Source organism: Bos mutus, chromosome 21 (genome assembly GCF_027580195.1).
Source record: "Bos mutus isolate GX-2022 chromosome 21, NWIPB_WYAK_1.1, whole genome shotgun sequence".
Lineage (NCBI taxonomy): Eukaryota > Metazoa > Chordata > Mammalia > Artiodactyla > Bovidae > Bos > Bos mutus.
The window spans coordinates 40,941,785-40,958,539 of record NC_091637.1 but is presented as its reverse complement, the minus strand read 5'-3'; the positions used below and the strand labels follow the sequence as shown (position 1 = coordinate 40,958,539).

Sequence of the window (16,755 nt, the reverse complement as noted above, 5' to 3'; positions counted from 1 at the left end):
AGAACTTAAAAGGACTTCTTCAAAAGAAAAACTACAAGTGCATAGATTGGTGACCTATCTTCTTTAAAGTTTTATAGTCACTATGTGAACTTAATACTCAATTTACTTCACTGTTTATTCTTTTTATCCTTTGTCGTTTACCTCTACCCCTTTTTATTCGAAAAACATAAATTTCAGTCTCTATTGATGTCTTCAGTCTCCATTGATGTTTTAAGACGGGTTTGCCTTAACTTTATAACATCTTTGCTATCTGTTGTATCACACTCAAAAAATGTTGACATAAAAGATAATTTAAGAAAAACAAGTTGGTTTATGTTGTAAGTTGCATTTTAAGTTGAGTTAAATAGTTAATAAGTCAGCAATTAGTACTCTTGCCTGGAAAATCCCACGGATGGAGGAGCCTGGTGGGCTACAGTCCATGGGGTCATGAAGAGTCAGACACGACTGAGCAACTTCCCTTTCACTTTTCACTTTCATGCTTTGGAGAAGGAAATGGCAACCCACTCCAGTGTTCTTGCCTGGAGAATCCCAGGGATGGGGGAGCCTGGTGAGCTGCCGTCTATGGGGTCACACAGAGTCGGACTCGACTGAAGTGACTTAGCAGCAGCAGCAGTATAATATTAAAGGCAAATAATTCCTTAATTACTGGCTCTGTTGCTGCTGCTGCTGCTGCTGCTAAGTCACTTCAGTCGTGTCTGACTCTGTGTGACCCCATAGATGGCAGCTAGTCATCTGGATAATTTGTGATTGTAAATATACCAATGGGTCTATCCTGAGGAAAGTGTTTTTTGGACATTTTTGTGGATTCAGGAACCTTCTTAAATTCATTCAAGGGCCCAGTGTTAACATATCTAGTTCTGTCCACCATACTCCCTACCACAGAATGCTGTGCTTCCTTGAGTATATCCATCTTCATACAGCGGATTGATAATTATTCTAGTATCATATTCAGTCTTTCACTTTAAATATAATTTAATGGCTTCATCATTTTTTAAGAATAGTTTTTTAGCGTTTCTCGAGGTAAGCACTGTTACCAGTAGTCATTAGACATGATTATTTTACATCGTTAAAAGATGTATGATTGATGAACAGTATGATCTGTACTTAAGGTCATTTGTGTCTCTTTATAAGTGTATCTTCCAGTTGAAACTATGTGTGTTTTTCTCCCTTGATAAAAGATTTTGCAAGCGTAACCTGTGTGGATACAATGCAAGAAGAGGAAGGAGATAAAGGGGATGACGCTTCGGTTCTGACCAACAGAAATGATGGCAGACCTCACCCTTTCACCAATCCCCGATGGGCCACAAGAGTCTTCGCTGCTGAATGTGTCTGTAGGATAATCAACCAGTGTGAAAATGGACACAGCGCACATTTTGATGTTGCTTTAGCGCAGGAAATGAAAAAGAAGGATTCAAGAAGTAAGTGGCTTAACAATGACAAGACCAAATGGTACACATAGAGGCGCTCTGTGCCTGCAGTACATTTCTAATGTTCAAATGCATTCTTAATGATTGAACTGAATGCTTAAATCAGCATTCACTTTTGTTTAGTGGACATAATGTGATACATTAAGTTTATAGAGAATGGTCACGTTCTTGGAAAGTATGTGCATTCCCAAGTTTTATTTTCTTAAATTTTATTTTTATAGAACTATTAAATATAGCAAAATATAGCTATTTTGCTCATAGATTATTTTGGTTCCATGGATATTACCTTGAAAACATCTGAGTCTATCTCAATGTAAAGTAAACCTACTTGTGAGACCAGTTTGACCTTTTATTGTTCAGTTTTATTATTTTTACCTAAATACATGTTGATTATGGTTTAATTCACTTAAACACATATATTCAGACACAATGCTCATATCTCAATGCCTTATAAATATTCTTTACCTGACAAAAGAATCACAAGGCAAGATGTTGTTATTCCCCATCTGAGACTATGAATTAGGTTATTTCTTTTTTATTTTTCAAGCAAGCACGTATTGCGTCTCTTAGTTGTCTTTCGTTTGCTTAGTTTTATTGAAGTATAGTGGATTTACAGTGTTGTGTTAATTTCTTCTGTACAGCAAAGTGACTCAGTTATGTGCACATTTATATATTTATGTGCTTTTTCATTTTCTTTTCCATTATGGTTCACCACAGGGTGTTCAGTTATCGTTCCCTGTGCTGTCCAGTAGGACCTTGTTGTTTATCCGTTCTGTAGAGAATAGTTTGCCTCTGTTAATCTCAAACTCCTATTTCTTCTCCCCGCTACTTCCACTCCCCTTGGCAACCAAGTCTGTTCTCTATGTCAGTGAGTCTGTTTTTGTTGTGTAGATAGGTTGATTTGTATCATATTTTAGATTCCATGATGCTGCAAATGGCATTATTTCATTCTTTTTGATTGCTGAATAATACTCTGCTGTGTATATTACCACATCTTGATCCATTCATCTGTCAGTGGACTTTTAGTTGTTTACATGTCTTGGCTGTTGTAAACAGTGCTATGAAAATAGGGGTGCATGTATCTTCAGTTTATGGTTTTCTCTAGATATATGCCCAGGTAGGGATTGCTGGATCATATGGGAGCTCTTTTAGTTTTTAAAGGAACCTCTATATTGTTTTATGTAGCAGCTGTACCAATTTATATTCTTGCCAAATTGTACATTCCTTTTCTCCACACCCTCTGCAACATTTGTATTAATATTTGCAGGCTTTTTAGTGATGGCCATTCTGCCTGGTATGAAGTGGTTCCTCAGTGCAGATTTGTGTTTCTCTAAGAATTAGCAGTGTTGAGCATCTTTCCCTGTGCCTGTTGGTCGTATGTATGTATAGTTTGGAGAGGTGTCTGTTTAGGTCTTCTGCCCATTCTTTGATAGTGTTGTTTGTCTTTTTGTCGTTGAGTTGTATGAGCTCTTAGTATGTTTTGGAAATTGAGTCTCTTATTTGTGATGAGCACTAATACTGATAGGTATAAAATTAGTGTGCTTACTGACTCTTGTGCTCTTGATTAAAATTGTAATTGGCACTTACTAAGATGAGCTGGTTTCTTCAGTATGACCTGTAACTAGTATACTTCTTTGACTTAGTCTCAAATTTTTTTTAGGTAAACGTTTGTTGTACCTGTAAACATTTTATTGTTGGAACACTGTTAAATGATTGTTTTATGTCTCTCCCCGGTAGAATTATTATACTAAGTAATATGTTGTAGGCATGAAAGGAATTCTCATTTATAGTTTTATAGCTAGAAATATTTTTTTATGCCCCATCTTTTGTGTGTGTGGCAGCACATGCAAAAAAGTAAGGTAATGTAGTCCATACGAAAGTGAAAGCGTTAGGTGTTCAGTTGTGTCCGACTCTTTGTGACCCCATGGACTGCAGCCCACCAAGCTCCGCTGTCCATGGGATTTCCCAGGCAAGAATATTGGAGTGGGCTGCCAGTCCATTCTCCAGAGGATCTTCCTGACCCAGGGATCAAACCTGGGTCTCCTGCATTGCAGGCAGATTCTTTACCATCTGAGCCAACAGGGAAGCCCATAGTCCATATAAAGAACCACATAAAAAATCTTTAAAGGAATATTATCTTTTAGCTTCAACTTGACATGAAGAGAATGATTAATGTGTAATTCATCAAAACCCAAAGTTTCCTAAGTACCTTCTAATGTACTTTTATCAGAAAGTCTGAACAAAATTTTTATTGAAAATACTATTAGCATTCTTCTAAAGGATGCTAATTCTGCCTTTGGTTTTTCAAAGCTGTATTAGTATTTGGTTTGGGATGGTTGTTTGTGTCTGAGTACTTGCACTGGTGCAGTAAATCCAGCTTTAGGGTCTGTAACAAACAGTCAAACTGTAAAAGTACTTGAAAGTCTAGCTTATGAAATTAAAAGGAGGAAAAATTAGCACTTAGCATAAATCTTAGTTCCAGCATATTCTTAATAAGATTTTCTTTTTTTAATCTTGTAGATGACTTTTTGGTGCTACATCTTGCTGACTTAATTCGCATGGCTTTTATGGCTGCCACAGATCATAGTGACCAGCTCCGTCTTTCTGGCCTTGAAACCCTGTTAGTGGTTATTCGGCGATTTGCAGCGATTCCAGAACCAGAGTTTCCAGGTCATGTGATTCTGGAACAGTATCAAGCCAATGTAAGCACTTTCTATTAGAGAATCTTATTATTAAACAACCAGGTTAGAAGTCTGTGAAACTAATTGGCATGTCACCTCTTAATACATAAATGTGTGTGTATCTCTGTTAATATATCACCAGTCCTATCAGTATATGTTTGAAGAAGAAATCTTCAAGTAAAAGCAAAATAATTCATGAAACAGGTCTTTTATAACGCTAGAAGTTAAGTCACGTAATAAAAACCTTCTTGGTAATTTATGGGGAATAAAGGGCTTTGATAATGAAATTCTTTACAGAATATCCAAATAACCTTAAGATAACACCAAATCATTAATATTATTAACATATTCCACTTAGGCTACATGCATTTTATCTTCAGGTTACTACTCCTAGGCTAGATATAACCTCCTTTATTTCCCCTGAACTTAGAAAAGAGTTCAAGATTCTTTTACTGGTTCTGTAATCTTTTTAACTGGTGTTTGTTTGCCTGGTGCATTGAGCAACCTAGGAGGAACAAGGAAGGTAACAAAATCATCATGTTACATCACACACATCACATGTAGTCCTTCAGCAGTCATGCAAGGATACCTCTCGTGATTCAGAGGCAGCTTCTGTTGACTGGCAATTAGGGAATCCAGAGCAGTTCACCAATTGGTAGCAGGCTCCATCACATCTTCCCAACAGGTAATGTCAGTGTATGTTTAGGGAAAGAGAAAAGGAAGGGATGGGAGTTACATAGAACTACATATTAGTCTAAATACTATATTCCAGCTTAAGGGGAGCTCTGTTATATTTTTACTCCTCTTAAAATTACAAATGATAGAAATAAAATTACCACTCACTTAAGCAGAAAAGGAAGATTGTTTTGGGGAATCTTAGTTGGCTCTGCTTTCTCCTGCACTGGCTCTTTTTTCAAATTTGCCCTCTCCAAGTGGTATCAAAATGGCTCTCTTAGCATCTAGTCTTTTAAAGACAGCACTTCTTTCCGAGTACTTCCAGCAAACATCTACAGGAGAGATTTCATTATACCAGTGTGGATCCCTGGAGCCAGACAGTACTGTTAGCTCCATAGCAACCACATGGGCTAAGAGTTGGCGAGAAAGTTCCCCAAAGGAGAATTGAGATGCTCTTACCCCAAAACAGGGAAAGACATCCTGGACTGGCAGAACCAAAAAGTGCTTATAATACCTATTATAAAGGGATAATTTTAAGATAACATTAAAAAGAGAAAAGAGTTTGTGCTATCTTACTTATTGATGCTTGAACGAGCATATCATTTCTTGCCAGGTAGGAGCGGCACTTAGACCAGCCTTCACCTCAGAGACACCACCTGACGTCACTGCCAAAGCATGTCAGGTAAATAGTAAACCCTCCTTTAGGAAGCAGCTCTCCAGATAGTGTTTAATACCAAGGTTCGATGTTACAGTTGTCCACCCACCCATTAATCTCAGCTGCCCCTTTTCTTCACCTTTTAAATTTACAGAACTTTTTCTTTCTTGTAACTGCATAGTAAGCCAGTATATGGGTATGTCACCAGTTGTCTAGTGATGGAAATATGGGGGCTCTTTTTTGTCTTTCGCTCTTACAGATAGTGCTGCAGTTAATGACCGTCTTTCTGTATGGGTCATTTCACTGGGTCCAAGCATGTATGGAGCTAAATTCCCCAAAATTGAATTGTTGGGTTAAAGAGTGTATTACAAGAGTTAACCACTTTAAACTCCTGCCAGCACTCTATGCAAGTGCCTGTTTCTCAGCAGCTGTGTGAGTTGGCAAACTTAAGATTTTGTGATGGAGTAAAAAGGGTATCTCAGGATAGTTTAGATTTGTATGCCAAGTGAGGTTGAGTGTTTTTTCATATATCTAAGAGCCATATGGTATACAGTTTTAAATAGTTGCTTTTCTTGATGGTGTTGTCAAGCATTCAATATCCAGCCCTGAATGGTCTGAGATAAAAGCAGAACTGGTATGAATTAAATTAATTATAAACAAAATGGCAAAAACTGATTTTACTCATTTCTTTCAACTTTTCAAATTCAGTTGTATTTAGGAAATGTTTGAGTACCTTCAATATTCATAGAATTTTGTTAACTGTTATACTGAGTCTAATTTATCATTTTATTATATGTGTTCTTGCTATAAGCCACTTGAAATCTTTTGTGAAAGGAAATGTGAACTAAATAAGTAGACAGTAAAGGAAAAATAAATTTTCATGAAATATCGTGACAATCAGGAAAACCTTCATAGATGGCCCCTGATAACTGAGGAAATTTTTGGCATTGGAGGATTATTAATGATGTTTGTTTTAAAAATTAAAAATATCTTCAAAAGAATAAAAATCTTTATTGAGGCGCAATTAATCCCTGATTTTAAAATAGTAAGATGAAATAATAAAGATTGGAAATATAATTCAAATGTCAATCCAGACAATTACGCAAGTAGTGCCTTTCATGGCTTATCTTCTCTATGTTAATAACATCTAAAACTCTTTATTTACTTAGCACAGCTTCCTTTCTTCAAATCAAGAGATTTCATTCTCTTTTGAGTTTTTAAAAAATTTATTTAATTGGGGGCTAATTACTTTATAATATTGTAGTGGTTTTTGCCATACATTGACATGAATCAGCCATGGGTGTACATGTGTTCCCCATCCTGAACCGCCCTCCCTCCCCATCCCATCCCTCAGGGTCATCCCAGTGCTCCAACCCTGAGCACCCTGTCTCATTCTCTTTTGAAATGCTGGCTTTGACTATCATTATCAGCAGTATCCCATTGGGTTTCTTGATAGCAAGATGATTTAAGTGACCAGATTCCTGAGATATGAGTGAACTCTGCTGAACTCCCAAAGAGGGTGTTTATAGTTTTTAAATATAATTTTTGATTTTCTTAAAAAACTAGGTTTGCAGTGCCTGGATAGCAAGTGGAGTTGTAAGTGACCTTAACGACATCCGAAGAGTTCATCAGCTGCTTGTTGCATCATTAACAAAAATTCAGGTTGGAAAAGAAGCTCTTAGTCACTTATATAATGAAAGTGCTTCTACCATGGAGATCTTAGCTGTGCTAAAAGCCTGGGCAGAGGTTAGTATGTCTCAGTTTATGACTAGAATTTTGGAAGTTGTTAATAAACGTCTTAGGCCATAAACTGAAATTAGCTATTTAAAACACAAGTAAGTCTGTGTTTAAGGTTAACTGAAGACTTTCAACATTAGATATATTTATATGCTAATTGATATTTTGGCCAAGGATTCTAAAGTACCCTCCTGTTGTCTTATCTGCTGTTTTAAGCAGGGGGCAGTCATAAGAGACTTTATCATAGCCAATGGAAATCAACTTTTATTGAAACCTGAATTATTGGAAATGTGGGTTTGCTCATATATTCTATCAACTATAACACATGCTTTAATATTTCTTAGAGCTCTTTCTTTCATAAAATGACTTTTGAATATTAAGTAAGTCATTTATTTCCTAAGATTAAAAAAATCTTAGAGGGAAGTACTTAGTTGTTCTTTATTTACTTTTCTAATCAGAAAGCCATATAATTTTAAAAATTTATGATAGAAACGTTTACATATATACAGAAGTAAACAGAATACTGTAATGAACTCATATAAACTCATTATCCAGCTTCAACAGTTATCATATTTGGCCAGTCTTGGTTCATGTATCACTTCAGTTAGAAATATATATAGTCTCAGATTGCAACTGAGTGTTGCAGCCAATATGTGAGAAAGGGTTTTCTACAGTAGGGCTAATTAAAACCAGAAGATTGTTGAGTTTCTGTTTTTGTCATTATTTAGTATTGACAAATTTCAGTTAGAAAATATTTCTGCCTAGACTTAATAAGTTGGATTTAATGATCTTTAACAATCAACTCTAAATGGTTTAAACATATGCTTTTGATAGAACAAACAGATATTCTGTAATTTCTGTAACCTATTTTATAAATTTACTGTTTTATAATGTTTTTTATAATCATTTGAATCCCTGTATTCTTGCTTAAGCCATTATACATTCTCCTGTTCTCTCCTTAGTGGAAATAATGACTAGCCAACAAGCTCCATGTAATTGAGGTCCATAATTACTTGAAATCCTTAGAGCCAGATAAATTGGGATTTAAAATTTGGATGCATATTTCATGTATCCCTCCAGGATGTTGGGATAATACTGTAAAATCTATAATCAAACAGTTTATAATATATCTGTGAAAATGTTTGAATAGTCACACTGTATAAACAGCCTCACATAAATTTTTTTGTGTTTTGTCACCAGATTGTTGCCCACAAAATTACATTTTACAGAGCCTTTGGATTTCAGAGCTATGGATAAAGAGAATAGTACACATTATGTACTATGTTGAATACTTTAACATTCTGTAGTCCGTGTCTATAGTCTATATAGGTAAATGTTTTGTAAGTCATTTAGTGGTAACATTGAAAAAATATTCAGTATTTCAGCTTATTTGATTTCAGAAATGTAATCCATTTCAATAAATGGCTACAGGCAGCCAAGGCCATAGCCAGGCTTAGTGAAACAGGGTGCCAGGATCATTTAGTGACAGCTGTCATGGTTGTAAACTGCAGTGTGGCAGCATCCTTGTCAAGTATTATCACCCCTAACATATCTCAGTGAAGATAATGCTTTGGATCTTTCTACCCCAGTTTTGTCTGTGGTTGCACCTGTGTACCTTCTTGTATCATGTGCATTTCAAGTCCAGGAGGCAGGTTCAAGGTAAGTCTGCAAGATAAAAATATTGTAGCACCTGTGGGTCTAAGATTTTCCTATTTATAAAGTAACCTTTATACAGGTCTACATAATTGCTGTAGAAAGGCATAAAAACCACAGACAATCTTTGAAGACTCCTGCCTGTTCAGAAGAGAGCATTGGAAACGGGTCAATTTCACCAGATGGGCTGCTTGACTTAGTCCACGCAGACCTTGGCACATTGAGTAGGCTCTGGCTAGCTGCACTTCAGGATTTTGCTCTCCTAACTTTGCCTTCAGAATTTGCCTCTCAGCTTCCTGTTGAAGGTAAGGGGGTGAAATATTTACTGTAATTCCTAGAATGACTGTCACTAACATGTATTTTCAAAATTTCTCCACTAGCAGGTAATGTTTATATGAAACATTTTTTCAAGAATAATTTTCATTCATAGAATAGTCATGGGAGAGTTGCTTCAGGGTAGAGACCCTGCAGTTGACTCGTTCAGTCATGAGGCACGCTCTTCCTAACTCACAAGATAACAGCCAAATCGTTCTCCAGCGTGATTACAGCAGTGTATATGATCAACAACATGCCTCTGTTTATCTACATCTTCCCTCCACTGTATGTTACTATACTTGTTTTTCCCAATGTGATGAGTTTAAAGAATTTCATTGGTTTATTTCGTTGATTGAAAGTCTTTTTTCATCAGTTTTTGGGCTGTTTAAGTTTCTTTTTCCATAAATCACCCAGTCATCATCTTTGCCCATTTTCTGCTTCATATTTGTCATTTTCTTACTGACTTGTTAATCCTTCCATATGTTTAATACTCTTCCTTTGTGGTTCCATATCTGGAAGGTATCCTCTCTCAGCCTGTGGCTTGGCTCTTTTACCTTTTTAAAATTAATATAATCAGTTTTTTATGGTTTATGTTTCCTCTGTAATACCTGATACTTTTTTTAAATTAAGACCACAAAGCTATATAAGCTTTACACTTTTGCTTTTTACATTTTAGATTTTAGTCCTGTTGGAATTTCTTTTTAGTGTGTAGAATGAAGATAGGGCTCTAGTTTTTTTTAATTGGAGTATAGTTGCTTTACAGTGTTGTGTTAGTTTCTGCTGTACAGCACAGTGAATCAGTTATACATACACACATATCTACTCTTTTATACATATATTCCCCCAAGGGAATCTAATTTTATACTCAGTTATTAATATCACATTTTGTGGATTGGATATTTGGCAGCTGCTTTTAATCTTCATGTTATTCCAAAACAGCTATTATTTTTTTCACTCCTTGCTATGAATTTTAGGGCCAGCCTGTCAAGTTCTATTAGAATTTTAATTGGAAGTATACACAATGATATGCAGAGTATTTATTGGACTTTATACCTTTTTATAGCATTAAAAATGGAAATAACATTGATTTACTGAAAAAATTTATCAACAAAAATGAATGACACATGAATCAACATATGTAAATCTCTAAAACATAATGTTCAGGGGGAAAGCAAGTTTGAAAAGGATACACACAATATGAGGCCTTTAAGTAAACTCACACTAAATAACAGCATCTATTATTTATGAATACAAACGTCTAGTGTGAAAGTTTAAGACCTGAGACTGATTCACAGTGACTTGAGGAAAGTGGTTATAGAAGGAAGGGCAAGAATTAGTGGTATATAGAGTTTTAGTGGTTTTGTTTGTTTTTAAGAAAGAGATTTAAGAATGGTGAAATGTTACTTAATCTTAGAGGTAGGTGAGTATCAGCATTTGTTTTATACATGCATATACATACTCTGGGCTTCCCAGGTGGCTAAGTGGTAAAGAATCCTCCTGCCAATGCAGGGGACAAGGGTTCAATCCCTGGGTCAGGAAGATCCTTTGGAGGAGGAGATGGCAACCCACTCCAGTATTCTTACCTGAGAATTCCGTGGACAGAGGAGCCTGGCGGGCTGCAGTCCATGGGGTCACAGGGAGTCGGACACAACTGAGTGACTGAACCTGCCCGCACACACACTGTGGTTTCTCTTCAGATTGTATGAACCTTTTGCATTCTAAACACACACATCACATATTTGTTTTAAAATATTTTATGATTAAAAAGAAAAAGAGCCTACAAATTTCTTACGAAGTTTTAAGGATATGTCAGCACTGTGACCAACAGTTGTATGCTCAGGAGAAATAAAGTCTGATAATAAAACATTGATAATATAGCAGCATGGATGATCCATCTCTAAAAATATTGTTAAGTTAAAAACAGTTGCATACTGTGTATTTTTGTGAAGTCCAAAAATGGGCAAATCTAATCTGTGGTGGTATAAGTCAACAAGTAGTCACCTTGAAGTGTAGGGTACAGGCTGGAAATGGTCTATCTCTTGTAACAGATAAAAGGGAAAATGGAGTGTGAACACATCTCTTCATTTATTCCTCCTGAAACTGTTTGCTTTCCCTTTTTTGTAGGTGGTGCTTTCTACACAGCAGAGACTAGTGAAAATGCAAAACTGCATTACTACAACTCCTGGGCGCTTATCTTGCATGCCACAGCACTGTGGCTTACAAGCACAGGCTTTGTCGTTGCTGACCCAGATGAGGGAGCCCCTAATCTCTCAAGGCCTGTGACACCAACTTCCATGTGCCAGGGCTCATCCTCTGGACCTACAGTAAAGTCCCCTGAGGATGTCTACACTGAGAGATTCCATCTTATTTTAGGTCAGTAAAACACTTTTTACCCGCTGCCAGCCATACAGAGTTTTTCATGGATTGTGCTTTCTTACCTGTCAGCTCTTGTGGCTGTTAACTTCATTCTTTATTAGGCAATAACAGTATACTGAGTCATCTACCCCTCCCTCCCCATTTTCAAGAATTACAAGGTTCAAGAAGGTATATTCACAGGTTCAGAACTGCATTAACATTTAAGGTCAAAGATAAATGAGATTTTTAAATTTATGAAGTTAAACCATTTTTTGGCTTTCTTAGAACTTCATTTTTAAAATGAGGTATCTTTCTAGATGCCTTGAGTTTCTAGATTAAATGTTTTTCACACTTACCTTGTTCTGAGGAAGCAACCTGTTAGATTACCTATAAATAAGTTACTAACTGAAATGTGAGGGTTATAAAGGTCAGTAATTAACTGCTAAGGTTTCTGGTTCATAGAGCTTCTGTTATTCCTCCTGAAGCCAAACATGATCAGACTTGCTATATCCTTGGGTATATTAAAATTTTGTTTCTGTTTGCCTTGAGAGCTTTTTAAAAACAAACTTTTATGTAATAAAGACTGGCAGGGCATAAACTGTGCTGTTTAATTACCTTAGTTCAAATTCTTGGTGTGCCTCATTGTAACAGACATTTAGTGAACTATTTAAGCTTTATGTGCTCAAAAGGAGTGGGAATAATAGTACCTACTTCCTGAGATACTATGAGAGTGAAATGATATAAAGTACAATGCCTGATACATGGCAATCACTCAATAAATTTTAGTCAGAATAAAATTATGAAACTCTACATGTTAAGTTCTGGCACAGTTTTATTATAATTTTTGCAGTAGTGCACAAGCCTAGTTGAGATTATTATTTGTGTACATGTTGATAAAAACTGTTAAGAGATTGCCTTACCACTTAATTGTTTAGTCTTAAATTCATGGTGATTTATTTGCATTGCTTCTGTGCTAAGTTTATTTGTGTATCTTATCAAAATAGAAAATTCTTTAACGTCAGAAACCAAGACTCTAAAGAAGCCCTGTTCTCTTTCTCTACTTTCTACAGGAATCAGTGTGAAGTTTCTATGTTCCTTACGTTCAGATGCAACCATGGAAAGCATTACTGCCTGTTTACACGCGTTACAGGCCCTTCTCGATGTTCCTTGGCCAAGATCTAAAATTGGCAGCGATCAGGTGATTTCTTGTTGCTTGTCAGGCTTCTCTAGATTCCAAGGCACAGCAACAGAAATGTGTTCGGGTTTCTATAGTGAACAGTGGGTGAACACAGAGAAGTAAAAAGGAAACTGAAGCACTGCATAGCTGAGCTCCGAACTGAAGAGCCGGCAGCAGCCGTGCTGACTCGGGAGCAGTCACGCCTCTGTCTGCCGCTTTCTGTCTCTGCTCCTGCCACACTTACTTTTGCTGCCACCAGCCCAGCACTCTGTGTAGCAGCTCTTCGGGCGAACTTGCTGCGTGATGGGAAGGTTCTGTCTTGTGCTATCCTTGCCTCTTGCCGCTTCACTGCACTCGCTCCTCATATGCATCTGTGTCTTATGCCCCATTTCCCCAGGAGAGAATCCTCTTGGTGCATGTTCACTGTCAGGTGTGTAGTGCTCCATCAAGGTCTTTTAAGAGACAACTGCCTAGCCTATAGGTGGAGTCAGACAATAATACCAGACCCAGTTGTGACCATGATTTGAAGGATCACTCTACAGTGTACAGCACTTCCTTTAACTGCCTTCCCAAGAGCAACAGTGCATTGGGCAGGCACTCTTAGCATCATGTATCACCATATGTGTGAATACTTATTTGCTAAGTTGTGTCTGGCTCTTTGTGACCCCAAGGATTGCAGCCCACCACGGTCCCCTGTTCATGGAATTTCCCAGACAAGAATACTGGAGTGGGTTGCCGTTTCCTTCTGTAGGGGATCTTCCTGACCCAGGGACGGAACCTGCAGCTCCTGCACTGGCAGGCAGGTTCTTTACCACTGAGCCCCCAGGGAAGCCGGTATTACCAGTATATTGAATTGTATATTAAATTGACTTTTGGATGTTAAGAAAAATAAATGGTGTAATTTCCTTTCTGTATAGACTGTTATTTATTACCACTATCGTTTATTAGGTTTAAAGTATGAATCAGGCTCCTGCCTGACTTGAATTGCACATGGATAAGTTTTAAACTTTTTGTGCTTGTTAATTCTATATGTTAAAACAAGTATTATAATGAGTATTTTGCACTTATTTTCGAAGATGAAAGAAAGCCACCAGACCAATAGAACAGGGGGAAAGTTAAGTAGTATTCTTCTAGTGTATTTTCTTTTGAGTGATATTCATTCTATGCTTAATAACTTACACACTGTTAATGTCATTTTTGCCACCATTTGTAAGTATTAGAAAACTTTAATATATCTCTGGGAATCTTTTTATCTTGAATCTGGCAGTCCTTGTATACTTTGAGCCATGTTTTTTTATCTTGTTATAGAAATTTCCTTGTTTGTTATCTCAGTTGAGGAACTGTGTGAAAATGATCTTTTGTCATAGTGCCATCTCCTACAAGATTGGACAGAAATCAACCTGGAGATGGTTTAAAGTGGAGCAAGTATTACATAACTTTATTGCCCTGACACTTTATGATTTTTCAAGCATATAATTTTCAAAATGGTCTCACCTGTTTTCGGTCATAGGACTTGGGTATTGAGTTGTTGAATGTACTACATCGAGTAATTTTGACTCGAGAATCACCTTCCATTCAACTGGCTTCTCTTGAAGTGGTCAGGCAGATTATCTGTGCGGCTCAAGAACATGTGAAGGAGAAAAGACGAAGTGCAGAAGGTGAATATTAAACCACAATGCCAAATTAATCATACAGCATCATTACCTTTTTTTTAAAAAAAAAGCTTTTTTAAGTATTTATGTGTCTATGTCATCCTGAGAATCTGTTGTGTATAATACAAATGAAACATCTCTAGTTATGGCTTTAAAGTCTCTCAGTCGTCTCTACGTGTTACCTTGGGTATTGTCAGTAGTTAAAGTATTTTTCCTTGGGAGAATTAGAATTTTAACAGCCCTGGAAGGAAAAAAAAAATCCCTTATATGGATTGAGTACTTAAAAGTGTTTACCAGTGTACAGGTAAAGAATCACTGACAATTTTTTTTACTGACTTAGTTTTATATAGTGATTAAATTGCTCATTTATAAGTCTGATTTGGTATTGGTGAGTATATCATTTAAGATTACGTTTGACTACATATAACAAAACCCAGAACGACAGTAGATTTAAAACACAAGGACTTATTCTCTCATCTACAAGATCTCCAGAGGTTGGCAGTCCTGGGCTGAGATGGCAGTTTCATAAAGACAGAGACCTCAGTCCGTATCTTTCTGCCCAGCCACTGCTTACAGTGGTAAAGTCAGTGTTGGAGCTCTAGCTTTCAGGTTCACATCTTAACTGCATGGAGTTAACCAGACAATATGCAAGGCTGAGAAGGTCCCCGAGGATTTCTTTTGATCCACTACAGTAAGAAGTCCAAATAAAGACAACAACTCCTTTTACCTCCATAACTGCTTTCTCTTTCATTCTTTAAGACCCAAGGCTTGACCCATTTAAATGTGTTACCTACAACAGAAGCAAAGCAAACGTGAAGTATTTATTCAACACTGGTCTTTTTGTTTTCCAGTTGATGATGGAGCTGCTGAAAAGGAAACCTTGCCAGAATTTGGAGAGGGAAAGGACACAGGAGGACTTGTGCCTGGGAAGTCTTTGGTCTTTGCAACATTGGAGCTGTGTGTGTGCATTCTAGTTAGGCAGCTCCCAGGGCTAAATCCTAAATTGACAGGTAGCCCAGGAGTCAAAGCAGCAAAGCCACAGATGCTGTCAGAAGATGGAAGTAGGTTGGTTTCAGCCGCGTTAGTTATCCTCTCTGAACTTCCTGCAGTGTGCTCTCCTGAAGGTATGTTGTGGTATGTGATGGCTTTACTTGACCCGAAAGGAGAGAAATGGTTTTAATAGGTAATGGAGATAATGGTTGCTAATCTTTTTTTCATTAAACAAATGGTGACCCAAAGATTTGGGTATTGTCTTTAATCCTTTACGATTAATGATATAGTAATTTATTTTACTAAAAGGATGAAAGTAAATATAGGGACAGCATGTACTCTAGAAAAATAATGCTCTTCAATGGTGGGTTTTTTTTTTTTAAGAAATATTTTAAGCCAGTTGATGGCAATTAATCTCTCTGGGGCGTCTTTTGGTATACAGTATCTAATGGATTTTCCCTGCCTCAGTTTTGATAGAAGCTTCTCATCATATCCAGTTCTGTTTGGAATCAAGTCCATACTTTTAGTGTAGTCTCTAAGGCTCTCCACAGGGCTCTGCTGAGTACAGCTGCCTCCTGATACCTTCTGTGTGAACCATAAACCTAGGAGGTTCCATGCTTAGCCCCGTTCTGTGCTATTGCCAGTGGTGTTACTTGATCTGAAATGACACCACCCCTTCTCTCCTTTTTAAAATTCTGCCTTCCTTTGAAATTCAACTCCAGCCCTGCTTCATCCGTGAAAGCTTCCCTAAAAACTCTCATACTGAGTTTTGTTTTTCTGTGTGTGTGTGTGTGTGTACAGCTTCCATATGTATATACATAGGTTTTTTTGTTATATATAGAGGCATTATATGTAATCTATTATTATATAGAGAAGATAAATATACATATATATATATATATATACACACACATATGTCTTACTTCCAGCTAAATGTTTACCCTCTAGTACCCTAGCACATAATAAGGACTCAGTACGTAATAGATACTTAATTGGTAAGCATATTTCTGCTTAGATGTGACTTGACAGACTTATATGCAGACAGCATATAAGTCTTCGTAAGTCTCATATAATATATATTATAAGCTTAATATAACTTCAAGCTTCAGTTTGACTTAAAACCTTGTATTCCTTATTCTCACACCTGCCTTATACCAAGAATGCAGAAAAAGTGACTAGCAAAGGATTAAGGGCAAAAATACACTACATGAGTTTTGTGGATAGCCCCTGGGAAAACTTAATTGACCGTTTTAACTTTAGTCTCTCTTCCCTTTCCTTTTAAACAAAGCGACTTTTTAACTACTTAGTAGCCATGGAAACTTTTAATTTTTTGTACTAACTCACTGCAAATTGCAAGGCTTAATATAAAATAAACCCCCCAAATGCATAGTGGTAGTGAATGTACTTAATGCCACTGAGCTATACACTTAAAAATGGT

General features: G+C 36.8%; 1 protein-coding gene across 13 annotated transcripts in view; it reads left to right on the top strand.

Moving 5' to 3' along the window:
• The window catches only part of HEATR5A (HEAT repeat containing 5A), a 99,205-nt gene that overhangs the window by 72,102 nt on the left and 10,348 nt on the right, over positions 1–16,755 (top strand). For 12 of the 13 annotated variants that reach the window (XM_070358687.1, XM_070358686.1, XM_070358690.1 and 9 more), the window contains 9 exons: positions 1,179–1,418; positions 3,948–4,129; positions 5,397–5,465; positions 7,005–7,184; positions 8,911–9,133; positions 11,268–11,516; positions 12,569–12,696; positions 14,186–14,333; positions 15,179–15,451. In XM_070358687.1, the coding sequence (XP_070214788.1) occupies positions 1,179–1,418; positions 3,948–4,129; positions 5,397–5,465; positions 7,005–7,184; positions 8,911–9,133; positions 11,268–11,516; positions 12,569–12,696; positions 14,186–14,333; positions 15,179–15,451 (1,692 nt within the window). The remainder of the gene's footprint in view (positions 1–1,178; positions 1,419–3,947; positions 4,130–5,396; positions 5,466–7,004; positions 7,185–8,910; positions 9,134–11,267; positions 11,517–12,568; positions 12,697–14,185; positions 14,334–15,178; positions 15,452–16,755) is intronic. The other variant, XM_070358696.1, reaches the window with a different exon arrangement.